The sequence below is a fragment of the Tachyglossus aculeatus genome, chromosome 15 (genome assembly GCF_015852505.1).
Source record: "Tachyglossus aculeatus isolate mTacAcu1 chromosome 15, mTacAcu1.pri, whole genome shotgun sequence".
Taxonomy (NCBI): Eukaryota; Metazoa; Chordata; class Mammalia; order Monotremata; family Tachyglossidae; genus Tachyglossus; species Tachyglossus aculeatus.
In genome coordinates, this window is record NC_052080.1 from 22553580 (window position 1) to 22581486 (window position 27907).

The following is a 27907-nucleotide window of genomic DNA, read 5'->3' on the forward strand; positions in this document are numbered from 1 at the left end:
CCCATCCGCCAAGCTAGCTCTCTTCCTCCCTTCAAGGCCCTGCTGAGAGCTCACCTCCTCCAGGAGGCCTTCCCAGACTGAGCCCCTTCCTTCCTCTCCCCCTCGTCCCCCCTCCATCCCCCCATCTTACCTCACTCCCTTCCCCACAGCACCTGTATATATGTATATATGTTTGTACATATTTTTTTACTCTATTTATTTATTTAATTTATTTCTACATATCTATTTTATTTTGTTAGTATGTTTGGTTTTGTTCTCTGTCTCCCCCTTTTAGACTGTGAGCCCACTGTTGGGTAGGGACTGTCTCTATATGTTGCCAATTTGTACTTCCCAAGCGCTTAGTACAGTGCTCTGCACATAGTAAGTGCTCAATAAATACGATTGATGATGATGCTGATCAGCAGCACTCATCTCTGCACTAGAAAAAGCCATTAGGAGGGAAGGACACCCAGGGTAAAAAGAGATGGGCAAGCTGGAAGAAATGGGGACCAGAAACCACTAATATTAACATACAAATAACACTCCATGTGGGGGAGTGAACCATGATGACATTTTAAAAAACTGAGTGTGGAGACTAAGCTCTCTGTGGGCAGGGAATGTGTCTGTTTATTGTTATAGTGTAGTCTCCCAAGCACTGAATACAGTGCTTTGCACACAATAAGTGCTCAGTAAATACAATCGAATCAATCCGTGACAAGAGTCATACCACAGGGGCTAAACTACTTAAACCTGATCCTGTTTCTGTCCTGTTAGATAACTAAAGCCCAAAGTGCTAAGCACCTGGGGATTTCTCCTGTTATTGATGTTGTTCTCAGAGAAGAATATTAAGATTAAGGAATGCAGTTCCAACAACTAGAAAGGACTGTGACTTGAAAAGATCATGGAGATCCACACTTCAGGCTCTGAAGTTCTCATGAAATTCTCAAAATCTCCAACACTGGTTCATTTTAAGTAAAGCTATGTACAATTCTATATAAAACTATTCTATATAAAAAATTCTAAAAAAGAAAAAATACAATTTAGTTTTCAAATGTATTAGGAAAATGGCCTCTCCAAACCACGAGCTAACTTATAAAAGCACTGAGAGGTTCATTTGGATTTTTTAAAAATGTTCTCATTTGCAATGTAAGAACTAACCCTTTGAATGAAGATTTAGTTTGAAACACTCTAAAACAGGACTTTCTCCATCAAGATGACTTAAAAATGAGCATTTCCATCCTGACACATTTTTAGCTTTTATATGCTTTACATCTGTCTCAGGAACTCTGCTCCCTACAAATTGCACCACCTTTTACTCTTAGGCATCTGTTCGGAATACAAGCAGGAGGTTATTTGTAAGAAGCAGGTGTTTCCTTGCTACTAAAATCATTTAGCCTAAGCAATTTCTTATTTAATAGATTAGTGCACTTCATCAAATACTGACATTTAGGTTTATTACCTATTATTTGTTTGATGTTCAAGGATCTCAATAGCAGGGAACAGCCACTGTTGATCAATAAAAGCTATTGGATCATTTGGGTGTGCTTAAAGGAACAGACTGCACCTGATGCTGTCTGCCTCCAATACCTGAAACAAGGGATAGGTTTTTAACATTTTACAGCCCAATCAAGGCTGGGCTTTATGGGCATACGGCAATAATGTTATTCAGATGGTGGCTTTTCTCCTCTTTAAAAGATTTTCCCAGCACAGTTTATTCCAAGAATCCTGCATGGGAATGCCTAAATATCTTGGTAATTGAGAGTTCATGGCAAAAATGAGATTTTTTAAAAATCTCTTTACGCAATCAAGAAAAAACATCCCCTGAGGGGTGGAAGAAGGTAAACCTCTATTGCCTGAGCTCACAGCAGATCTTAGTGAACAAAATGAGGCTGCCATTCCATAAATCTGACCACTAAATTAGTTTGAAACATTGTGATAGACCCAAGAACTGTCCTTCAATAGGAAAGATTTTTAATTTACTATTAAGGATTACTAAGTATTAAGCATAGAAGCAGCGTGACCTAGTGGAGTTGGGAGTATGAAGGACCTGGGTTCTAATCCTGACTCTGCCACTTTTCTGCTGTGCAACCTAGGGCAAGTCACTTCATTTCTCTGTATCTCAGTTACCTCCTCTGTAAAATGGGGATTAAAACTGTGATCCCCATGTGGGATCCCCATGTGTCCAACCTGATTTCTCTGTACCTACCCCAGTGCTTACAACAGGGCCTGGCACATAGTAAGCGCTTAACCAATATGACAAAAAATACCACACCTACACATAGGTTGCAGGTTACTTCTCATTTTTAATATGTTAACTAGACTTTTAGTTTGATGGTTTGCTTCAAGTAGGTCACCAAGTACTTCCGTAGATGGCTTACATTAGTAAATGAATGAAATGGAGAAATCTTTTAATACAAAGGAAAGGCATCACTGATATTTCAGCACCTACCATTAGAAATAATTTAGAAACAGTTTTTTCTTGTCCTCAAAAGACAGTTTGAAAATCATCCACCTCCCAATTAATAAATGCTATGACAACTACTATAAATTTGTTCTTCACTCATACAGTACATGCAAATAACTTTAAGAATTATTACCATAAAATATATTACCTTTTTTTCATACGCATGATCTAAATGGAGTTTTTCCTGTTGGAATTTGTTTTCTTGATCCTAGGAATTAAAGGTATAAAATAATTATTTTTACAGTTGTTTACTACTACTAAAGTTACAGTTCATGCCAACAAAGAAAACAAAAACCACAAAACTCAGCAAGGAGAGTGTCCACCAGTTGAGACTGTTCATTATTTAGGGAGAGATTATACCCTAGAGCTTTTGAGATTTGTTGCAGTGTCCCAGGACCAGAGGGCTGGGAAGATTGGGGGATTTCTTCCAGAGGTCTGTCGGTTCTAAATGGGGTGTGGGAGAGTAAGTGTGTGTTGGGATGGGGCGAGCCACACCTCCCAGTCTCGTTTAACTTCCATCTTTTACTGTTGACAGTTTGAACTCATACATTTTAGCCTGTTTTTCTTGTTGATTGGATTACACTCTAGGACTGTATTCTTAGCGTTTGAGTTTCTCTCAATTGAGCCTGATTATAATCACCCCAGTGCTACCTTCAGAGCTTTGAACATTTTAAGCACTTAATGAATAATTATAATAGTGATCCTGGTGTAGTGCAGTTCCAGAAGTGTGGGTTCAAACAAGGAGCAGGAAAGGGCCTTATCCTATGCCATGCTCTTATGCAATGCTGTTTAAAAATACCTTCCTTTTTTGATCACTGAGTTTTTTCATTTATGTCTTTTTTGTAGGATAAAAATAATATCATTATCCCTTCTCACTGTATAATTGGGGAAATGGAGACACAGAAAAACCTCAATGGCTTGTCCAAAATCCTAATTGGGAACAGAGAATGGACTAGAATCCACTCCCAAGGCTTTCTCCTCTACATAGTCCCAGCACACTTGGAAAATATATTAACTCTTTCAGAGCTAGATTTCCAATTAAAAGGAATAAATTATTCCACAATAACATCCAATTCAGCATTTCTCAATTATCTATGCATTCAGTGCTGGCATCTCAAAGGGGTCCTGACTCAATCCTTCTTAACTGAAAGATGACTGGCTAGGAGAAAGGAGGAACAACTAAAACCTTCTGGAAAAAGGGAGCATATTTCTGAGAGTGGGGCAGGGACCTACTTAATACTTAGAAGAGAAAAACAATACCCTAAAACAAAGATAAAATAATTTATAAAATTAATCACTATTTTGAAAAGCACAAGAGCTTAATTTAAAATTCAATTTCATCCTGCCCTAATTCATTTATTCATAATGCTATACAAGTTCAATTTGGTGATCTAAAAAGGGTAACCAATATAGAGGTTGGTTTGGGGGGTTATTTTTGTTTTTCTAACGGCCTGAACCATGTAATCAGACACTCCAATTCTACAATTGAGCAACTGGCTACTCATACTTCCAAGAACTTTAAAGATGACTCAAATTTTCGTAGGTGACATTAAAAGGAAAATGCACTCAACATCTTTCTTCTGTTTAAAAATTCAGAGCTCACCCTCAGCTGCTGCTTTCTTTGATGTTCGGAATCTTGTAACTGTTGTTTTAATTGAGACACACTCTGTTCTAATTCATCAATCAAATCAGTTGCCTGGGGGAGTTAATAGAAAACAGAAGGTTGGTCTTGTAGTCTCCATTATAAAGTTCTGGCAGAAATAAGTTAACCTTTCTTTTCCAAAGTTGAATCCAAAAATGAAATTATGCTTCATTTTGAGGAAAAACACATTTTTAGGACAGTCGTACAATTTTTGAAGGCACATTCAACCGTGTAGCCCTGAAAATCAAATTGAACTATACGTATTATTGCTTTGGCAAAGATTGAAACCACAGTGGAAAAACAGCTGCAAATTTCCAGTGCACTTCAAAAAAATTTTTCAAAAGAAGCGAGTAGCCACCAGAAAGCTGTCATTAATGAAATGTCACATGTTCAACACTGAAGATGTAAATGCAAAACATTTTTCAACTCCAGGCTCTCGATATTCAATACATACGCAACTTACTCCGATAACAGAACAGATACCAGTGAACAAAACTGGCTGTCAGGCCCAACTGTAGGAAGCCTAGAGTAAATGGGCAAGGCACCAACTAGACTACCAAAAGAAGGTGTGAACATGGGGGCAGTCAGCTCTGCCACTTTCAGGTCAGTGGCCCCTCACTTTGCAGTTCCACAGATCAGTACTACTAGCCCAGGATTCTTTCAATAACCCTGCTGAGGGCTATCTCCTGGGCAAGAATGAGGCAAGCAATGGAGGGAAAGGATTGGAAGGATGAATTTGGCTAGTGGCTACTCCAAATGTGAACTGGCATCTCAGACTAGGGTGCCATCGTGTCCAGGGTGGGCAGTGGTATCCCCTCAGCAACCAGAGACAGTTGGCTTCACGGACTGATTAAACAAGGAGTATCACACAACAAGTCTTAACTGCACCTAGGATTTCTGGGCTTAAGAGGAACATTTTCACTCATTCATTCATTCTATCATATTTAGTGAGCGCTTACAAGGCACACACACGGAGCCAGGGTATTTCTTCTGTCTAGTGCCTCACAACACCATCATCACGGTCAGGATTATAATCAATATTACAGAAAAATGCCCCCAAACTCCTAATAAGAAAAGAATCCAGCCGTATGAATATTCCTTCCTACTGATGAATAAATATAAAATAGTAAAACGAAAGTGTTTGTTCATTGAGTACCTGAATAATAAAACCGGCTCATTCAAAAATTAAAGTAAGCAATATGACCTCCATCTTAAATGACACGTCTTGGCTTTTCTATGACTGGTTTAACCGATGAGGCACATCCATTTTTTAAATTGAACAATTCCATGCCCACAAGCCCCCAATACCTTTGCAGTACTCAACACCTGATCCTGCTTCAGAAGCTGCATATCTGCATCATATCTGCTTTGGAGTAGCTTAATATTCTTCTCATAATCTTGTATGACGCGATCCTGCTCCTTATGAAGAGAGTGGCACCTGCAAATGGAGCAATGGAATGGAATGATGGGATGCTTCTTAGAAATTGCCTGGTTTTTAGCAAATGATCCGAATCCTAACATTACTTGTTTTGTTCTTTTTAAGTACTCCTGGTTTATTTTGTGCCAAACGTTGCACGAAGCACTGCTGTAAATCCAAGATATCAGATCAAACAGAGTCCCTGTCCCAAAAAGGGCTCACAATCTAAGAGGGACAGAAAGGAATTATCATCATCATCATCAATTGTATTTATTGAGCGCTTACTGTGTGCAGAGCACTGTACTAAGCGCTTGGGAAGTACAAATTGGCAACATATAGGGACAGTCCCTGCCCAACAGTGGGATCACAGTCTAAAAGGGGGAGACAGAGAACAAAACCGAACATACTAACAAAATAAAATAAATAGAATAGATATGTACAAGTAAAATAAATAAATAGAGTAATAAATATGTACAAACATATATACGTATATACAGGTGCTGTGGGGAAGGGAAGGAGGTAAGATGGGGGGGATGGTATCTTTTTTAAATGTTTTTCCCCATTTCAAAGATAAGGAAATGGAGGCCAGAGAGGTTAAGTGACTTGACCAAGGTCACACGGCAAGCCAGTGACAGGGCTACGTCTCCTGACTTCCAGTCTTATGCCCTTTTTGTAAGACCGCACTGTTTCCTCTTTCACACACTGCCTCAAAGAGCAAACAACATGTGCCGGTATCTTTGAAAATTTGGACAGACTATTTTTACATCTCATATGCAGTGACCACTTTATTTGGATAAGAAGAGACAGTAGCCTAATAGCATTGCCAAGTGTTTGGGTGTGGGGCCTAGGACAGTCCATTCATTACCTTGCCTTTACTTCCTGCAGTTCACTGCATGTTACTTGGTAGTTCTTCTCCAGCTCTGTCTTTTCCAGACACAATTTCTGCCTCTGCGAATTACTGTTCTCTGCCTCTCCCGTCAGTTGCTGGACCCGAGTCTCTAGATCTTGGACCACCTGGTTCTAAAAGAACAGGTCATGGTTGAGAAATCCCCAAAATAAAATGAACAAACCTCCCTTGTTATTATTCAACAGCCTAAAGCAACTGGGGTTCTTAGGTGGCCCCAGACACAGAAGTTCTGAAAGGAAACGTCATCAATCATGATAGTAAATTACACTCAACCTTCAAAATAAGCAATTTTTTGAAGAGATTTAGGAATGAATGACCTATTCCTCAAAACGGTAACAACGATCACATACGGCTGCAAAAGGGATAAAACAAGTGTAGTCCAAAACACTTATCAAAAAGATAACTCTTCTTGAGTGATTGCTTCTTCATTAGAGATAGACTACAGAGGTCAATGACACAGCTTGCTCTTTCACTCTGGAGATTAGGGAAAAAAACCTTTGGCAGGTCTAGGAGATTTTTCTAAGGATTAAAGAGAGAAGGCAGGAGAATTTGGTCTTCCCACCCGTCACCCTGCTTCACCGGGCACCCACCCTGTCGAGAATAAGGAGGGTGGCTGGACCGCTCTCAGGAGCTCAGATGGGGAAAATTAACTCAGAATATACAGAATAGATCAACCCTGGATTTTTCGTTTCCTTCCAATATTTTTTTAAAATTAGGTAAATCCTACAAGAAAACTTGAATTAAAAGAAAGATTTCTTTCACATTTTCAATACCCATCTTGAATCTATTCCAATTCTGCCAATATCGACTTTCACTGACAGTGCATTAGTTTAATGACTTGTCAATATTGATAAATATTTAGAACCGCATTATCTGGGAATTGATTATTTTTCCCTGCTGGGTGAATTTTCTGCCCCCTACTTTGTAAAGGCTAGAGTTTCCTTGGAGAACAGACACCTCTCTGGTCAGTATTTGCATCACTTGTGTAAGTGCCATCGTCCTTCTCATTCCAAAGCAAGAATCTGCACTATGTTAAGCTTTGGATGGACGCTGGGATCCAATACCCTCAAATTATTGCAGTTTGTGAACAGGTAACTGGGGCATCAAGGGCTCATTTTATCATTTGTGTCAAATACCAGTAAGGAGCAATGCTATCAAAGAGACACTTGCCATGCAGGTGTTGTATCTGAACATCCTGTCCCATTAGACTGAAAGCTACTTGAGGGCAGAGAACATGCAACTTGCTCTTATTATAACTCTCCCAAAGGCTAAGTGCAGGGATCCACACCCTGCAGGCCCTCGATAAATAGCATCGATTACCTGAATTACAAAAAATACAAGGTATTGACTTCTTGAAATTTAAGGCCTTTTAACTAAAAAAAAAAAAACAATTTCCCCCAAAAATTACATATTGTTTTTAAAATCTGAAAAACCCTTATCCTAGTTATAAACTATGAATAAAGTAAGTATGTACCTTAAAACATGTCTATAGGAAAACTTAATTGTAATGCTCCTGATTATTTAAGAAATTTTTTTTCTTTAACAGATTAGCTTGATTAGTGATTCATTCAATCGTATTTATTGAGCGCTTATGGTGTGCAGAGCACTGTACTAGGCGCTTGGGAAGTACAGGTTGGCAACATACAGAGACGGTTCCCTACCCAACAGCGGGCTCACAGTCTAGAAGGGGGAGATAGACAACAAAACAAAGCATATTAACAAAATAAAATAAATAGACTAAATATATACAAGTAAAATAGAGTAATAAATACATACAAACATATATACATATTCATTCATTCATCCAATCGTATTTACTGAGCGCTTACTGTGTGCAGAGCACTGTACTAAGCGTAGTGATGGAAACCTTAGTATGCTGACTTCACATCTTGTCGCATTCCCACGCTCATTTTTTTTTTCCAAAAACCTGGATGCCAACTGAATTGTGGGCATACATGCCACCTCCATGGGGAGAACAGGGAGATTGCTCCTGTGATATTGGACATATGTATTTATGTATATGTATATATGTTTGCACATATTCATTACTCTATTTATTTATTTATTTTACTTGTACATATCTATTCTATTTATTTTATTTTGTTAGTATGTTTGGTTTTGTTCTCTGTCTCCCCCTTTTAGACTGCGAGCCCACTGTTGGGTAGGGACTGTCTCTATATGTTGCCAATTTGTACTTCCCAAGCGCTTAGTACAGTGCTCTGCACATAGTAAGCGCTCAATACATACGATTGATGATGATGATGATGATGATGATTGGCGCTAATGGGACAGAGCTAATGGCTTCATGACAGCTTTTTTGGTCCGGGTGTTCGATAATGGCTCTATTCTTTGCACCCTGCTGGCAAATAGAGGAAGGCGATGCCTAAGAAGCTGCCACATTTCTGATCTTCGTGGGCTGGGTGTGAGCAGGGGAAGCTGTTGGGTGGGAGTGGGGGTGAGGCCCGGGACCCAGAGACGGGTCACCTGTTGGAATTCCAGGTTCACTGCAGGGAAGGTGGGGATGGAGAGGGGCACATATTCCACAGGACCAGACAGGCACTGCCATGGTTAGCTGAGGATCTGCAACTGGGTCAAAGGAACTGGAGTGTTTGTGTAGTGGCGGCAGCCATGCAAGTGTCTGGCAGAAACTCCTCACCCTGGGCTTCAAGGCTGTCCATCCATCCCCTCGCCCCCTCCTACCTCACCTCCCTTCTCTCCTTCTCCAGCCCAGCCCGCGCCCTCCACTCCTCTGCCGCTAATCTCCTCACCGTACCTCGTTCTCACCTGTCCCGCCATCGACCCCCGGCCCACGTCATCCCCCGGGCCTGGAATGGTCTCCCTCCGCAAACCTGCCAAGCTAGCTCTCTTGCTCCCTTCAAGGCCCTACTGAGAGCTCACCTCCTCCAGGAGGCCTTCCCAGACTGAGCCCCTTCCTTCCTCTCCCCCTCATCCCCCTCTCCATCCCCCCATCTTACCCCCTTCCCTTCCCCACAGCACCTGTATATATGCATATATGTTTGTACATATTTGTTACTCCATTTATTTATTTTACTTGTACATATCTATTCTATTTATTTTATTTTGTTAGTATGTTTGGTTTTGTTCTCTGTCTCCCCCTTTTAGACTGTGAGCCCACTGTTGGGTAGGGACTGTCTCTAGATGTTGCCAATTTGTACTTCCCAAGCGCTTAGTACAGTGCTCTGCACACAGTAAGCACTCAATAAATACGACTGATGATGATGATGATGATGATGATGGCTGGCAGATTCTGATATAAGAGAGTGGCAGCACTTGAGGTCCGTCGGGGTGCGTGCTGCCACAGAGTCCGCAGGATCCAACTCTGCCCCGCTCCCTTCCCGCCACCAACTAGTAGGAAACAAGCAAGTGGGCAAATAACTCCTCTTTGTGAGGTTTCAGGGGAGGGGAGTCGCTCTTATCTAGTCTCCACTTATGCCCAGCTCTGGAGAGAAGTTGAGCGGGGAAAGTGGAGGAGGCAGTGCCTCTCCTTTGGTAACTACCTACTGCTTCCTCTTCCCCCCGTCTCTTCCCATTTCCCTTCTTCCTTCTGTGTATAATAATAATAATAATGGCATTTATTAAGCGCTTACTATGTGCAAAGCACTGTTCTAAGCGCTGGGGAGGTTACAAGGTGATCAGGTTGTCCCACCTGGGGATCACAGTCTTAATCTCCATTTTACAGATGAGGGAACTGAGGCACAGAGAAGTGAAGTGACTTGCCCAAAGTCACACAGCCGACAATTGGCGGAGCCGGGATTTGAACCCATGACCTCTGTCTCCAAAGCCCGGGCTCTTTCCACTGAGCCATGTCGCTTCCTCCTCCTGCCCCGTGCTCTCTTCCTCCCTTCTTTCAGTTTTTCTTCTTCATAGCAGCTTGACTTGGTGGACAGCGCTTATTACGGTGCCTGGCACATAGGAGAAGCAGCGTGGCTCAGTGGAAAGAGCCCGGGCTTTGAAGTCAGAGATCACGGGTTCGAATCCCGGCTCCGCCCCATGTCTGCTGTGTGACCTTGGGTAAGTCACTTAACTTCTCTGAGCCTCAGTTACCTCATCTGTAAAATGGAGATCAAGACTGTGAGCCACACATGGGACAACCTCGTTACCTTGTTTCCCCTCCCCAGCGCTTAGAACAGTGCTTTGCACATAGTAAGCACTTAACAAATGCCATTATTATTATTATAGTAAGGCACATAACAAGTACCATCATTATTAATAGAGCACAGGCTTGGGAGTCAGAAGGACCCAGATTCTGTCCCAGCTCCACCAACTGTCTGCTGTGTGACTTTAGGCAAGTCACTTAACTTCTCTGTGCCTCAGTTCCCTCATCTGTAAAATGAATATTAAGACTGTGAGCGCTGTATGGGAGAGGGTCTGTGTTCCACCTAATTAGTTTGTGTCTACCGCAGTGTTTACTACAGTGCCTGGCACACAGTAATAATAACAATAATAATAATAATGGCATTTGTTAAGCGCTTACTATGTGCAGAGCACTGTTCTAAGCGCTGAGGGGGAACATAAGAGAAGAAGAATAAGAGAAGCAGCGTGGCTCAGTGGAAAGAGCACGGGCTTTGGAGTCAGAGGTCATGGGTTCGAATCTCAGCTCCACCAATGGTCAGCTGTGTGACTTTGGGCAAGTCACTTAACTTCTCTGTGCCTCAGTTACCTCATCTGGAAAATGGGGATTAAGACTGTGAGCCCCATGTGGGACAACCTGATCACCTTGTAACCTCCCCAGCGCTTAGAACAGTGCTTTGCGCATAGTAAGCGCTTAATAAATGCCATTATTATTATTATTATATAAGGTGATCAGGTTGTCCCACGTGGGGCTCACAGTCTTCATCCCCATTTTACAGATGAGGTCACTGAGGCTCAGAGAAGTTAAGTGACTTGCCCAAGGTCACACAGCAGACATGTGGCGGAGGCGGGATTCAAACTCATGACCTCTGACTCCAAAGCCCGTGCTCTTTCCACTGAGCCACGAAGCGCTTAACAAATACGACACAAAAAGAGCCCCACACCGAAGTTCACCCCCAAGCTGTAAATGAAAAGTTGTCATCCTTGGAAGGGAAGAAAACTACCGGGGGTTTGTTTCTCTCCAGAAAAAGTAGAAATGCTTCTGGACAGGTTCTAGAGGAGACTAGACTATAAGCTTGTTATAGGCAGGGACCGTGTCTGCTAATTCTGTTGCATTTTCTCAAGTGTTCGGTACAGTGCTCTGCACAGAGTAAGCGCTCAATAATTGGTTGCGACAACCAGATCTGACGAGTGCATTTTCCTTCTGCTATGTCACCCAAGACTTGGAATGCTAAACACACTAGGTCTCTTGCGGTCTCCAATCGGAGGGGCTTCCTCAAAGGACAAATGGAAGAAGGTTTAAAAGGAGGAATGAGCAGAGATCAGCATGCGAGAGGGAGTGGTCAGTAATACTTCCACTTTTGAAACCTCAGAGGGTCCCAATCAACATTATATCAAAGCTTAAAGATTGAGTGGAATCAATCAATCAATCGTATTTATTGAGCGCTTACTATGTGCAGAGCACTGTACTAAGCACTTGGGAAGTACAAATTGGCAACACATAGAGACAGTCCCTACCCAACAGTGGGCTCACAGTCTAAAAGGGGGAGACAGAGAACAAAACCAAACATACTAACAAAATAAAATAAATAGAATAGATATGTACAAATAAAATAAATAAATAAATAGAGTGGAAGAAACCCTTTATTAAATAATTTAGTTGTTTTCTGGTTTGTAACGTTCATTCTCTTCAATTGAAATACCTTACAGTGACAAATTTATGGAACCCCCAAAAAAGCGTTATGGTTTGGACTTTGCAAAGCAGCCTGAAATACTTAGCTATTTTCTAAAACAAGCTACACCAAACAACACATGCTTTTTACTTTCAAGTGACTACAATAGAAATCCAAGAGCAGTGTGACATTCTTCTTTGCACAAACGGCAAGCACATTTGACTTCTAGGCCAGGGGATTTGTTGTGTAACCAGTGGAGATGTCTATCCTGTTTTTGATAAACAGCAGTTTTCAGGCATCCTGTATCCAGTTGATTGAGCTGGATGATAAGATGGGACGGATATCCCACTTTGCCAGCTGTGGCAAATTTGGCCAGAAAAACAACTACTGAAACAACTTAAAAGTAATGAGAGCCCATTATGGTTTTAACTGCTGTGGCATCACTAAAACTGGCCGTTAAAGGAAGACCTCATCTCCAGTGATTGGCTACTAGCTTTTAAAACCCATCAAATGGGTCATTCCTGAAAGCGGCTTTAGATCTTTTATTACTTTAGTGTTCAGCCGATTTTATTTTTTAAAAAGATTTGCCTTTTGTACTCTAACTAGCGAGTTGTTTCTATCAGTAAACAGAACTCAAATTCTTTGCGTCTAAAAGCTTCGGTCTGTTCAATAACACCCAACTCACTGGTCTTTAAGTCTTGAGGAAAAAAAAAAACACTTGGGGAAAATGGGGAGATTAGGAAATGCATAATTCGGGACTGATTTCCTTCTTTCCCATGTTGGAACAGAGTGGAAAATATACATATATAAGAACATATATATATATTGCATCAATCATATCTATTCTATTTATTTTGTTAGTATGTTTGGTTTTGTTCTGTCTCCCCCTTTTAGACTGTGAGCCCACTGTTGGGTAGGGACTGTTTCTATATGTTGCCAATTTGTACTTCCCATTTGTACTATTTGCTCTGCACATAGTAAGCGCTCAATAAATACGATTGATGATGATGATCATCATATATATGTATATATGGTTGTACATATTTATTACTCTATTTATTTATTTATTTATTTATTTATTTTACTTGTACATTTCTATCCTATTTATTTTATTTTGTTGGTAAGTTGCCAATGCCAATGTTGTCTCTATGTGTTGCCAATTTGTACTTCCCAAGCGCTTAGTACAGTGCTCTGCACATAGTAAGCGCTCAATAAATACGATTGATTGATTGATTGATTGATGATCAATTGTATTTTTCTCTGTAACAAATGTCAAATAAGCAGCTAGAGTTTAAAGCAGGATATGGTGTTGTAGCATCCATTAGTTTGATGCACTTAGTGTTAACAACTGGCCTGACACCAGGAGTGAAATTAGAATTTGACCCTCCCCAGAAAGAGGGCAAGGACCGTTCTGAAAAACCCAGGCATTGGGCAGGTGGAGCAGAGGAGGGCAATGGGAAGCAAGGCATCCTGATGCGGTGGAGGGCAAGTCCACAGGCCTTTTGGGCTACTAGAGACCGGCGCCCTGCCGGCCCAAAATGCCGGAACAGCAGGGGTCTGGGCCAGCTTTCTCCTGCCCCTCCTCAGAGTACCCTCCCTATTCATTCATTCAATCGTATTTATTGAGCGCTTACTGTGTGCAGAGCACTGGACTAAGCGCTTGGGAAGTACCAGTTGGCAACATATAGAGACGGTCCCTACCCAACAGCGGGCTCACAGTCTAGAAGGGGGAAACAGACAACAAAACATATTAACAAAATAAAATAAGTAGAATAAATATGTGACTTGCCTAAAGAAACCACCTCCATGCTCTTTCCTCTAAGCCAAGCTGCCAAAAATCAATCATATTTACTGAGCGTTTACTATGTGCACAGCACTGTACTAAGTGCTTGGGAGAGTATCGCATGGCCTAGTGGGTAGAGCAGAGGCCTGGGGGCCAGGAGGTCATGGGTTCTAATCCCAGCTCCGCCACTTGTCTGGCTGCCGTGTGATCTTGGGTGAGACATTTCACTTCTCAGTGCCTCAGTTACCACATCTGTAAAATGGGGATTGAGCCTCTGAGCCCCACATGGGACGGGGACTGTGTCCAACTTGATTTGCTTGTATTCACCCCAGTGCTTAGTACAGTGCCTGGCACACAGTAAGCGCTTAGAGAATACGATTATTATTATTTTTATTATTACAACGGCAGCAGCAGAAATGTTCCCAGCCCAGAACGAGCTTACCGTCTAGAGGGGGAGACGCTGATCTGCTCTGTGACCTTGGGCAGGTCACTTAATGCCTGGGTCTCAATTACCTCATCTGCAAAATGGGGATTAATGCCCTGAACCCCAAATGGGACATGGCCTGTGCCCAACCTGATGACCTTGACTCTACCCCAGCGCTTAATAAGCATAATAATAAGAAGAATTATTATCCCTATCCCATCTGGAGCCCGGCTGACTTGCCACATGAGCCGGTGGTGCTGCTGGTGGCCAACTGGCCACCCGGCATACGGCAGCCTGGCAGCGGGTGGAGGCTGGCAGCGCCTCGGGGCCAAGCCTGCACCTTTGGCAAACATGCCAGAGAGGAGCAGCCTAGCTTCTGTGCCCCTGTGGAACTAACAGTCTAGGCGGCTTGACTTGACATTAAAAAAAAACATAAAAATTGAACATCAGCTTTGAAACCATTCCAACCAGAACCAGTGAACTGGAACTTACTCTTTTACCAGCGCCCCATTTCCGAATGTCCCGCCTTACTTCCACTCCTGCCTAATTCAACATTTCCACAATCACTCCCTAATCTGGTCCCAACTAATTCTACAAAAGGCACCAACAACCTTTAATTCAAGCTTTCTGCAAGTTTTCCCTCCCCGCCATGTGACTCACTTCTCATTATTCAAGTTCAAGTTCTCTCAACAAGCCATCCTCTAGGACTCTATGGCCCATGCGGGCAGGGATCATATCTTTTTTTTTTTTTAATGGCATTTATTAAGCGCTTACTATGTGCAAAGCACTGTTCTAAGCACTGGGAGGGTTACAAGGTGATCAGGTTGTCCCACGGGGGGCTCACAGTCTCAATCCCCATTTTACAGATGAGGGAACTGAGGCCCAGAGAAGTTAAGTGACTTGCCCAAAGTCACACAGCCGACAGTTGGCAGAGCTGGGATTTGAACCCATGACCTCTGACTCCAAAACCCGGGCTCTTTCCGTTGAGCCACGCTGCTTCTCCAACTTCTCCAAATATCTTCCAACTTTATTGTATTAGAGCAGCATGGCGCGATAGATGGAGCACGGCCCTTGAAGTCAGAAGGTCATGGGTTGTAATCCCAGCTCTGCCACTTTTCTGCTGGGTGACCTTGGGCAAGTCACTCCACTTCTCCGTGCTTCAGTTTGCTCATCTGTAAAACTGGGGTTGAGACTGTGAGCCCCACATGGGACAGGGATTGTAGATTGTATCCACCCCTATTTGCTTGCTCACCCCAGTGTTTAGTTCAGTGCCTGGCACACAGTAATTGCTTAACTAATGGCACAATTATTACCAGTCTCCCAAGAGCTTAGTACAGTGCTTGCATGCAGTACATACCATTGTGCTCAATAAATATGCCGTGGATCGACTGAAGGCATTCAAGCGTTGAAAGAAACATGAAATAAAAGCAACACACAAACAATGCAGCCTCCATGCCACAATTGTTTTCTATCGCTGAAAACCTTACAGAGTAAACACTGGAAATATCATTCCATCGCTAAGCCCAGCTGGACCAAAATAATAAGACTGGCTAGAGAGTGTGAAAAGGAGGATCGTCATGATGGTATGAGCACTTTTGTCAAGCAGTGAGAGTCTAAATATTTTCCATGTCTAATACTCATTGTTTCTTTGGCTGTTTTGCTTTTCCCCCTCCACCTCCCACAGATTGCCAGCTCCTTGTGGGCAGGAACTGTCTTTTATTCAGCTTGCTATGGACACGGGATTTCCAAGCTCCATTGCTAAGTGCATTGGGGGCCCTCAGGAAATGTCAGTGATGGTTTTCGTGCCCTGATCACTTTGAATTCAAAGGTCACATTTTCGTTCGGCTTGCGAGAGAAGACATAAAGAAACCCACCTTTCTATTCATTTGGCATTACAAACTTGTCTAAAGAAGATGAAATTCATGGTTGGCCCTATCGCCTACATTTGTTAGTTAGAAATATAATTTGAAGGTGTCCAGGACAAAAATCAGAATTGAAAATTGCAACTTCTTAGGCAAAGCAGCAACAGATGGTGCTTCATTGTTGAAAACCCAGCAGGAGAGAACTGACTGCATGACCTCTGGAGGTCCTTTTCAGCCCTATGTTTCTATGATTAGTCCTGAGTTAATGGCACTGATGAAACATAAGGACGTTAACCACAGGTACTGTCACTTTTTCAATTTAAAAATATAAATATGCTCTATTATGCCAATAATCCCAGAAAAGTGTCAATTCAAGAAACTCTGGGATGTTGAACAAGGAATAATGAAGGGAAAATCTGGAATAAGCACTGACACTGAGCTCGAGGAAGACTCATACAATTTTAACAACTTCCCTGTCTTGCCAGTTATTAATGTTTTATCAAAGTTTTGCTTATTCACCTTTTATCCACCCATACAATATAATGAGATTGATTTCTGAAATGTTTAGTCAACTTGGTAGCTACGATACATAAAGTAGACACAGAAGCAAAAGTTTCAATGTCAGGTTTTGATTGTGTGGAATTAATGCAATATTTGCTAGCCTCAGACCGGGGATTTCCAAGTGTGGGCATGGCAGCCATATGTGGCTCCCTGATCATTTTAGTGTTGCCGATAACAGCATTATCACAATAACAAATGATCACATTGAAAAGTCATTTTGTCTTACATTTAGCTAAACTCGAATTTGCCTAAATGCCATCAACTTACCACCATCTTTATTTACTAGAATAGCACCACCACCAACATGTTGCCCTACACCTCTGCTCTCTAACCTCACGCTGGACTTTCTCGTTACTGATTTCTATGTGACTCAAAGAAACAGACTTAGAAAATACCTCCTTAGATGAGAGAAGGAGAGAAGCTATTCATATCTTAGGAACACATCATGACAACGAAGAGCTCAGAGCAAGCACATACATGTACACAAACTAATTTAGTGTCTTTTGTTACTATATCCAACTCCTACAGTTAATACCTGGCGAGGGAAATTACTTAAGCTGATGGCAAGTTAAAAATCTACAGCACATAACTGCATAAACATAATAAAAACATAACCTAAACGTTTACTAGAAACCCTTTGGTAGCAAATAATCTGGGTGGTATAATCTCTTTCAATGATTTATGAATACTGTTACATCATATTCATATACATGGTACATGTATATGGTACATGGTTATTTCCAAAACCAGCTGTTTTTTTATTTATTTTTCACCCAAGAAAGAATTCCATTTTTAAAAAGGGGGAAATCCTTGTCTATAAGAAAACACCGAAGCCAAATCATCTTCTTGCTCATGATAAATGACACTCCCAACCAAGGAAGACTCAAGGAAGAAAGAAATGTCTGAAATAACGGCAAAAAAAGAGAAACTAATTTTCAATGACAGTCTAGCCTTTCATCTTAAGCCATGCCTTGAACTCTACCTTGTTTAATTATTTAATCTGGAGCTGCTCAGCAAGATCTGTCTGGTTTTGATGGTTTTAAAATTCAATCCTGCTGACAGGCTGTGTCCATTTTTCTTTATATTTACTGTTGCCTATGACAAGCTCTGAATGCTAATTTTTCAATTCAACATTCATTAATGATGGAATAAAGTTTCTTTGGCGGTGCCCTTTAGGTCATTAAAATGCACACCCACTATAGCTCATAATGATGGATAATACAAGTTCTTGTAAACGGACTTGTTGATTTCTAACCCTTACGTACCTTACAGAACATGGTGAGTGCAGTGAACACAGTATACAATCAACCATGACATTTTCTGTCTACCGCTTTACGTTGTGCTGCGGATTTTCCAAATGTGAATGAATTTAACTGCAAGTCCCCTCTGAAAGTTTGAAAAGTTGAAGCAGCGGGGCCTAGTGAATGGGCCTGGGAGTTGGAGGGAGCTGGGTTCTAATCCCAGCTCTACCACTCGTCTGCTGTGGGAGACAAGTTTTTACCTCAACTCCTCCTAATTAGCCATCCTTTTTAAAAAAAATGGTATTTGTTAAGTACTTACTCTTTGCCCAGCGCTGTATTAAGTGCTGAGGTAGATACAAGCTAATTAAGGTAGATACAGACCAGGTCCCACACGGGACTAACAGTCTTAATCCCTATTTTACAGATGAGTTAACAGACACAGAAAAGTGACAACTAGGCCCTACTGAGAGCTCACCTCCTCCAGGAGGCCTTCCCAGACTGAGCCCCTTCCTTCCTCTCCCCCTCGTCCCCCTCTCCATCCCCCCCATCTTACCTCCTTCCCTTCCCCACAGCACCTGTATATATGTATATATGTTTGTACATATTTATTACTCTATTTATTTATTTATTTATTTTATTTGTACATATCTATTCTATTTATTTTATTTTGTTAGTATGTTTGGTTTTGTTCTCTGTCTCCCCCTTTTAGACTGTGAGCCCACTGTTGGGTAGGGACTGTCTCTATGTGTTGCCAATTTGTACTTCCCAAGCGCTTAGAACAGTGCTCTGCACATAGTAAGTGCTCAATAAATACGATTGATGATGATGATGATGATTATTCTATTTATTTATTTTACTTGTACATATCTATTCTATTTTATTTTGTTAGTATGTTTGGTTTTGTTCTCTGTCTCCCCCTTTTAGACTGTGAGCCCACTGTTGGGTAGGGACTGTCTCTATATGTTCCCAACTTGTACTACCCAAGCGCTTAGTACAGTGCTCTGCACACAGTAAGCGCTCAATAAATATGATTGATGATGATGATGACTTGCCTAAAATCACACAGCAGACCAGTGGTGGAGCCAGGATTAGAAGCCAGGTCCTTCTTACCCCCAGGCCCATGCTCCATCTACTAGGCCATGCTGTTTCTCTAGCACTTAGCTGATCGCTCTCATGGTCAAAAGGTCCCCCGTGACAAAATCCCTGCTCTTCGTGGACTTGGATCTTGTATATCCTCACCTCTGCCTGGCCGCAGACCTGATTCCTGGAATGGTCTGGTTCAGCCGTAACAAGGGCCCTTAGTATCTTTCCCATTGATGCGTTTCGCATCCTTTTTAGGGCAAAGAACAGACAGACATCCTTCCTCCATCAAGCTACCTACTGTCTTTGAACAGGCTGGTGCCAGGACTTGGTCAAGAAGCTTACAGGTACAGTCTTCCCATTTCCAGTTCACCTATTCAGGAGCTATTACCACTCGGAAAATCTGGAGAATATTAGCCCAGAGAGGCCTGGTCATCCATCATCATCATCAATAGTATTTATTGAGCGCTTACTGTGTGCAGAACACTGTACTAAGCGCTTGGGAAGTACAAGTTGGCAACATATAGAGACAGTCCCTACCCAACAGTGGGCTCACAGTCTAAAAGGGGGAGACAGAGAACAAAACCAAACATACTAACAAAATAAAATAGATACGTACAAGCAAAATAAATAAATAAATAGAGTAACAAATATGTACAGACATATATACATATATACAGGTGCAGTGGGGAAGGGAAGGAGGTAAGATACGGGGGATGGAGAGGGGGACGAGGGGGAGAGGAAGGAAGGGGCTCAGTCTGGGAAGGCCTCCTGGAGGAGGTGAGCTCTCAGTAGGGCCTTGAAGGGAGGAAGAGAGCTAGCTTGGCGAATGCCACAACATAATAGTTGGCAGAATGGAGAATGGTATCAGGTTCCTTTTAGTCCCCCAACAAGAATCACCAAGACATGGAATGCTTTATTTCTCCTGCCAATTTCAGAAAAACACTCCAAAGTGGATTTTCAGTTCACAGTTCAGTTCACAGAAGTGAATCCCGAATCTCATGTGAAAATGTACTGTCCAAACTCATTTGATATTAATTGATCCTAATTTAATTTTTACCTGCAGTTTTACCCTGCCCCCAAAATGAAAAATCACCTCCTGACAATACTTCAAAGAAGCCCATCCACAGGACTAGATCAAAATGGCTACAAAGGAAGTAATAAATGGGTCAGGCAGTTTTATGTGAAAGTCTAAGAATTCAGAATTTCTAAGAAGAGAGTCCAAATTTAACTACTGTCAGCCAAATCACTGGCACATCAGATCTGCAGGAAAAATTAGCATTTGAAACTGATTCTTGCCAGGCCCCTCATGTCAACATTTCTCAGGAGACACCAGTTGTTTCCAAGTCCCAATTTCTTATTCCTCTCACAAACGGAACTACGATGATTATATGTTCTGCTTCTGGAGACGGCTTCTGTTTTGCTGCCTTTCTCCCCAAACTGAGCTCTTCATTTTGTAAGAGGACGGATTAATTGGTTCCAAAGAATCCATCAAATTGCAGTTAAAAAAAGAGAAGCAGCATGGTCTAGTGGGTACAGCACAAGTCCGGAAGTCCGAATCAATTCATCAGTGGTATTTACTGAGTGCTTTCTATGTGCAGAGCACCATACTAAGCGCTTGGGAAAGTACAATACAACAGAATCAGCAGACTCGTTCCCTGCCCATATTGAGCTTACAGTCAAGCAGGGGAGACAAGCATTATTATGAATAATTTATAATATATTAAAGATAGGTACAAAAATGCTGTGGGGTTAGGTTGGGGTGAATATTAAAAAGTCAGAGATCCAAATGCACAGACAAAGCAGAATGAGGGAGCTGGGGAAAAGAGGACTTAATCTGGGAAGGCTGGGGAAAAGAGGACTTAATCTGGGAAGAGATATGACCTTAATAGTGCTATGGTGATGGAAAAAGTGGTGGTCTGGTGTATATGGAGAGGGAGGGAGTTCCAGTCCACGGGGAGGACATGGGATAGGGGCAGCAAGGTGAGTAAGCTAGCACTAGAGGAGCGGAGTGTGGTGGCCGGGCTGGAGTAGGAGGTGAGGTAAAGTAGGATGCTACTTTAAATGCTATCATTAGGATGGGGTGAGCTGATCGAGTGCTTTAAAGCCAATGGTAAGGAGTTTCAGTTTGATGTAGAGCTGGATGGGCATCATCATCACCATCATCAATCATATTTATTGAGCGTTTACTATGTGCAGAGCACCGTACTAAGCACTTGGGAGGTACAAATTGGCAACATATAGAGACAGTCCCTACCCAACAGTGGGCTCACAGTCTAAAAGGGGGAGACAGAGAACAAAACCAAACATACTAACAAAATAAAATAAATAGAATAGATATGTACAAGTAAAATAAATAAATAGAGTAATAAATATGTACAAACATATATACATATATACAGGTGCTGTGGGGAAGGGAAGGAGGTAAGATGGGGGGATGGAGAGGGGGACGAGGGGGAGAGGAAGGAAGGGGCTCAGTCTGGGAAGGCCTCCTGGAGGAGGTGAGCTCTCAGCAGGGCCTTGAAGGGAGGAAGAGAACTAGCTTGGCGGATGGGCAGAGGGAGGGCATTCCAGGCCAGGGGGATGACGTGGGCCGGGGGTCGATGGCGGGACAGGCAAGAACGAGGCCTAACGGTGAGGAGATTAGCGGCGGAGGAGCGGAGGGTGCGGGCTGGGCAGTAGAAGGAGAGAAGGGAGGTGAGGTAGGAGGGGGTGAGGTGATGGACAGCCTTGAAGCCCAGGGTGAGGAGTTTCTCCCTGGGCAGCCACTGGAGGTTCTTGAAGAGTGGGAAGACATGGACTGAATATTTTTGTTAATACATGATCAGTGCTGCGGAATGAAGCAGGGACTGGAGCGGGGAGGGTCAGGAGGCTGGGAGGTCAGAAAAAAGGCAGAAACAATAGTCAAGACAGGATAGGATAAGTGTTTGGATTAGCTGGTCGCAGGACCTGGGTGCTAAAACCAGCTCTGCCCCTCATCTGCTGTGTGACCGGGCAAGTCACTTCACTTCTCTGGGCCTTAGTTCCCTCATCTGTATAATGAGGATAACGACTGAGCCCCATGTGGGACACGGACTGTGTCCAACCTGATTAGTTTGTATTCACGCCCGCACTGAGTATAGTGCCTGGCACATAATAAATACTTAACAAATACCATGAAAAAAAAGGATGTAGCTGGGTCCCAAAGGTCAGGGAATAAAGCAGCAGAAAGCAAGATTTTAAAAGCCTCTAGAAAGGAAAATGCCCAATTTATGTATTGGCAACCAGATCCTCCTGCTGCCTCACTGGACTTTTCTTACCGTTATGCGAGGTGACCGTAAGGAATCTCAAGGTGAACCAAAAAAATTAGCAGGCATGTTGATCTCAGAACCAAGGCTCATCCCACTTCATTACCCCAAATTTTCAAAGGGAAAATTCTGGGTCAAATGCTCCACTAAACAAAACTCCAATTCAAAGATCTAGGCAACTTGAGTTAGTGGAAATTACAGCCAGTTATAAGGTAGGGGTACGATCAAGATGGACCTAGAGAAGAAAACTTCACAAATCAAAGATGGGGAATGACTGACTTTGTGTGAATGTGCCAGATACAGATCAGGGGGCCTTGCATGAACCACAAACTAAACACGAGCACTACAGACGCTACTTCAGACATGCTACCGACTTGCACATGGAGAACTTGCCAGCAGGGACACATCTTAGGCATCATCATTTTAAAACACAGCTTGTTCTGATATTTCAAATTCTCTCTAAATCCAAACACCCACTGTCAGGCCCCAAACTCCTATTGCGTCAGCTCACCTACACTCCTTTCTCTCCATTCCTAGCATCTGTCCCCAAAGAGACTTTCACACTCCTAGACTCCCCCTCTTCCCCCCATCCCTGCCCCACCTTTTTCCCTCTCCTTACTTCTCTGGCAACTCTCCCTTACTTTCATGTGGCTCCAGTTCATCAACACCACTCTCTCCAGTGCTTGACGGCCTTTTAAACGTACCCCACTTAAACATACGCCCCTATTCTGATAACCACAACAGAAAAATAAAACGAAATGGAGTATTAAACGGGTGGCTTCTTTCTCGTGACTAAAGATGCAACACAAAAGGCTTTCGATTGGTATGGTGTTCTACAGATCAAGGCGTACCGTTGCAGTTGTCTGTGCCAAGTACTCAGCTTCCATTTTACTGAGGCGCAAATTTGTATCCTCAAGCAAGTCTTGGATATTTTCAGTGTGTCTCTTTTGAAGTTCAATCTTGTCCTTTTCCATTTCTGCCACCGCATTGTGAAGCTGCATGCCAAAAAAAAGCAGTAAGTTATTTACTATCTACAGACTGCTCAGCAGTTACCCACATTTAGAAGCATGAATTCTCCTCAGATTGTTCAATATGAAAAGTTTGGAAACATAATTAAAAAGTGTGCAAGATCAATGCCATTCAAATCAAAACAATTATGCACAAAAGGAACAATTGGCTAGGGACTTCCTTAAGGTTATTTTCATTTTTTTCGGGTACTTGTCAGCCACTTACTAAGCACTTGGGTAGGTACAAGGTTATCAAGGTTGGGCACAGGCCCTGCCCCACATGGGGCTTGTAGTCTTAATTCCCATTTTACAGTTGAGGTAACAGGCAAAGAAAAGTGACTTGTCCAAGGTCACACAGCAGACACATGGCAAAGTCGGGATTAGAACCTATGCTTTCCTGAATGCCAGGCCCGTGCTCTATCCACTAGGCCATGCTGCTTCTCATTCAGACTCTGAACATTATATTACATGGTTAAGAATCTTCTCACCCACTTTAAAAGTTCAAAATTCTGTGGCCGCTTAGAAAGAAACTCAAAAAAGCGTCTTGGAGTCCCATTAGCTCAACACTAAGCTCTCACTAAATGATTCTCAAATGGTTCTGAAGTCAGAAAACGAGTGCAAACAGATTTGCCATGGATTGAAAGGTTTTCCCCTACTGTTCTACTAATTTTTGCATTGTCTTCCTGCCCTAGAATTGTTAGAGGATTAGAATCAGTTTTATTGAGCACTTACTGTGTGCAGAGCACTGTGCTACTTGGGAGAGTACAATACAACAGAGTTAGTAGACATGCTCCCTGCCCATAAATGTTAGGAAAGGAGAACCAAGGTTATTTGGCCCACAGCTCCATATCACGTAGTTTATTGGCAATGTGTCACTGAAAAACTATTCATCAGAAATGATGTCACAAACATGACATGCAAAACTGCGTGACCTAGTAGAAAGAGCAAAAGCACGAGCTTAGGAATCAGAGGACCAGGGTTCTAATTCCCAATCTGCTACTTGTTTGCTGTGTGACCTTAGAAAAGTCATTTAACTTGCCTCGGTTATGTCATCTGTAAAATAGGAGAAAGACTGAGAGTCCCAAGTGGGACATGGACTGTGTCCAATCTGATGATCTTGTATGAACCCTAGCACTTTGTACAGTCCCTGACAAATAATAAATACTTAAAAAGTATTTTTAAAATACCTCAAAAACTATCAAATCCATTAATGCCAAAGGTTACTTCATAATAATAATAGGGATAATTGTTAAGCACTTACTTTGTGCCAAGCACTGTGCTAAAGAGCTGGGGTTGTTACAAGGTATTCAGGTTGGGCCTGGTCCCTGTTCCCTGTTCCACGTGTGGCTCCCAGTCTAAGTAGGAGGAAGAAGAGGTATTGAATCCCCATTTACAGATGGGGAAATTGAGGCACAGAGAAAGTAAATGTCTTGTCCATGGTCACACAGTAGGACACAGGCAGAGCCAAGATTAGAACCCAAGTCCTCTGATTCCCAGAACCATGCTCTTTCCACTAGGCCATGCTTTTTCCTCATACTTCTTTATCCATTATTTATTATTATTATTATTATTGTTATTATTATTACCTATGTTTCTTCAGCTACTGGATTTCACTTGGTATTTCGTATTGGTCATCAATTAAATTTGTACGGTTATTCAAACAATTAAATTTCAAAATGAAGTTTTAAAATGAAATGTTCTCCAAAATTAAGAAATTATGCACATCAATAGAATTAAAATTAGCAAGCCTTTGATGTTTTAACTGTTTACTCTTGGTTTTATTTGATACAAAAGAACTGTATTATGATTCTTACCTTTTTTTCCCAATCATTATTCAAAGATTCTGTGCTCCGCTCACATAACTTCTTCAATTCCACAATCTGGATTTCTTTAGTTTCTCTGACCACTTGTGAGTCACGGACAAGGGTCTGAACTGTCAAAAAAAAGAAAATTAAGGAATATTCAAACCACTCCAAGATACCCCTTATTGGATTCTTCCATCTTTGATATACCTGTGATTCGAACATTCTAACAAACCAAATTTCTAACTTGTTTTCTGTTATTACAAATATTTTGTTTACATGCATTGTTTCATAGAAATATCAATTAAAAATTTAATCATTTTCATTTTTAACTTTAAAGGAATTTTAAAAGGAACTTGCATTTTTTTCAAATTCATCACAATTTCTTGGAATCTAGGTAAGACTGGATTTTCTTAAGTGCAAGATGTTCTAAGAACTTCCATGAACTTCAAGGCTCTGTAGAAAAAACCTGACCCTTTCATGTGCTATTGCTGAGACTCAAATTCACCCACCTACTTAACAGTGAATGGAAAATCAAGTTTGACCATTAGGTAATTTTACATATAAGTGGCAAACAAAGCAGGAAGAGCCACACAAGTAACGGGATAAGACATCGGAAAAACAGTTATGTCAAAGATGGCACCCATAAAAAAAGGAGAGAGCATCTAATGCATGGTATTTGTTGAAATTACCTACTGGGATGTCCTGTGCTAGTTTTCAAGGACCTCAACAAAGCATCAGAAAAAGCACAGTACCGTAATTTAAATAATTAATTATTAAAACAAATATTTATATGAAACAGAATTCCATAATGTGGGGGTTATGTTCTTGAAGGACATGTTGATGGGAAAACTGTATTGTAGGAACCTAAGACTCCAAGGGAATTCATATTTTGAGGGCAGATAATAATAATGGCATTTATTAAGCGCTTACTATGTGCAAAGCACTGTTCTAAGCGCTGGGGATTACAAGGTGATCAGGTTGTCCCACGAGGGGCTCACAGTCTTCATCCCCATTTTACAGATGAGGTAACTGAGGCCCAGAGAAGTTAAGTGACTTGCCCAAAGTCACACAGCTGACAACTGGTGGAGCCGGGATTTGAACCCATGACCTCTGACTCCAAAGTCTGTGCTCTTTCCACTGAGCCATGATGCTTCTCGCTAGATGCTTCACAGACATCACGACTGCAATTTTTCAACACTAATTCTTACATCATTGTTTTGTCCAGGACTAGCTGAGTGCTTTACATCCTTTCCACTAGTTACTTTGCTGCATGTACTTCCCAAGCGCTTAGTACAGTGCTCTGCCCACAGTAAGCACTCAATAAATACGATTGATTGATTGATTGATACTGCAGTGCTGAAAATCACAATGAAACACCAAGTTCTGACAGTTCACCTAGGCTGAGGCACAGTGTGGGAAGCACAGCACCATCTCTCCATAATTGATTGATTGATTGATTGATTGGATGGCGTGTGTATGTGCATAACCATTTCTCCCTACAATGATCCACGAGTTGGTGGATCATGTAATACCAGAACAGACTTGAGCTGCAGAAAGAATATTCCCTATTTCTTCCATCATGCTATATCCAAACTGTAAAACATCAGTATGTATTACATCAGCACTAGGTGCGAAAACTACATGTAGCCCTGTTTGAGAGTTAATGTCTTGTTATTTTATTCATGTTTCCTACCAAGACCTTGAAGGATAAAATGTAGCAATGAGTATTTTCTGCCCAATGTACTTTAAAAAAAAATAAAGAAGAGACAGGGTTTGAAAAGGACTGGCACTTGCACGCCCAGATGCTATGTGGAGGGGAGAACGAAGATTTTTCTTTATATTTCTATATTTTAAGTTTCCTCTAGACTCTAAGCTTCTTGAGGGGAGGGACTGGGTCCAACAACTCTGTCGTACTGTACTCTCTGAAGCACTTAGTACAGTGCTCTGCACCCCGTAAGCGCTGAAACATCATTGAATGATTTCTTTCCCCAAATTTAAAGCCCTTGAGAACCATCACCATGTTCTTAGAACATGCTTCTACAAGACTGTCTCTCCAATTCTCAGAAAGAGATATAGAGAGAGAGAGAGAGAGAGAGAGAGAGAGAGAGAGAGAGAAAGAGCTAAAAAGAGCATGAAAGCAGGCACTTTATATACCAGTAAGGAGAGATCCTGCACCCCTTATGTGAATTCCTGTTCTGACTCTTGCTGTGTGAGCTTGGGCAGTTCATTTGACTTCTCTGTTCTCGCTCCCACTTAGACTATCAGCCCCATGTAGGCTAGGGGCTGTGTCCAAGCTAATTAACTTGTATCCACCTCAGGACTTAGAAAATGGTTGACACATAGTAAGCCCTTAATAAATACCATAAAAAAATGAATTGGCATACAGGAACATTCTAGTAGAATCAGAAGTAACTTAATAAAGATACTAGCATTTAATAAAGGATAATGAGGCTTGTTACATTGTAGTCTCCCAAGCACCTAGTAAAGAGTTTTGCACACAACAATCGCTCAAGCAATACGATTATTACTCTATTTATTTATTTTATTTGTACATATTTATTCTAATTATTTTATTTTGTTAATATGTTTTGTTTTGTTCTCTGTCTCCCCCTTCTAGACTGTGAGCCCACTGTTGGGTAGGGACCGTCTCTATATGTTGCCAACTTGTACTTCCCAAGCTCTG

General features: G+C 41.7%; 1 protein-coding gene across 11 annotated transcripts in view; it reads right to left on the reverse strand.

Annotated features, from left to right (window-relative positions):
* Window positions 1-27907, reverse strand: part of CEP112 (centrosomal protein 112) — a 348495-nt gene that overhangs the window by 229958 nt on the left and 90630 nt on the right. For all 11 annotated transcript variants that reach the window (XR_005454199.1, XM_038757370.1, XM_038757364.1 and 8 more), the window contains 6 exons: window positions 25234-25352; window positions 23264-23407; window positions 6368-6522; window positions 5394-5523; window positions 4047-4139; window positions 2592-2651 (listed from right to left, as the gene is read on the reverse strand). Coding sequence is in view for 10 of the 11 variants with exons in the window: in XM_038757370.1 (XP_038613298.1) it covers window positions 2592-2651; window positions 4047-4139; window positions 5394-5523; window positions 6368-6522; window positions 23264-23407; window positions 25234-25352 (701 nt within the window). In the remaining variant the exon portion in view is untranslated. The remainder of the gene's footprint in view (window positions 1-2591; window positions 2652-4046; window positions 4140-5393; window positions 5524-6367; window positions 6523-23263; window positions 23408-25233; window positions 25353-27907) is intronic.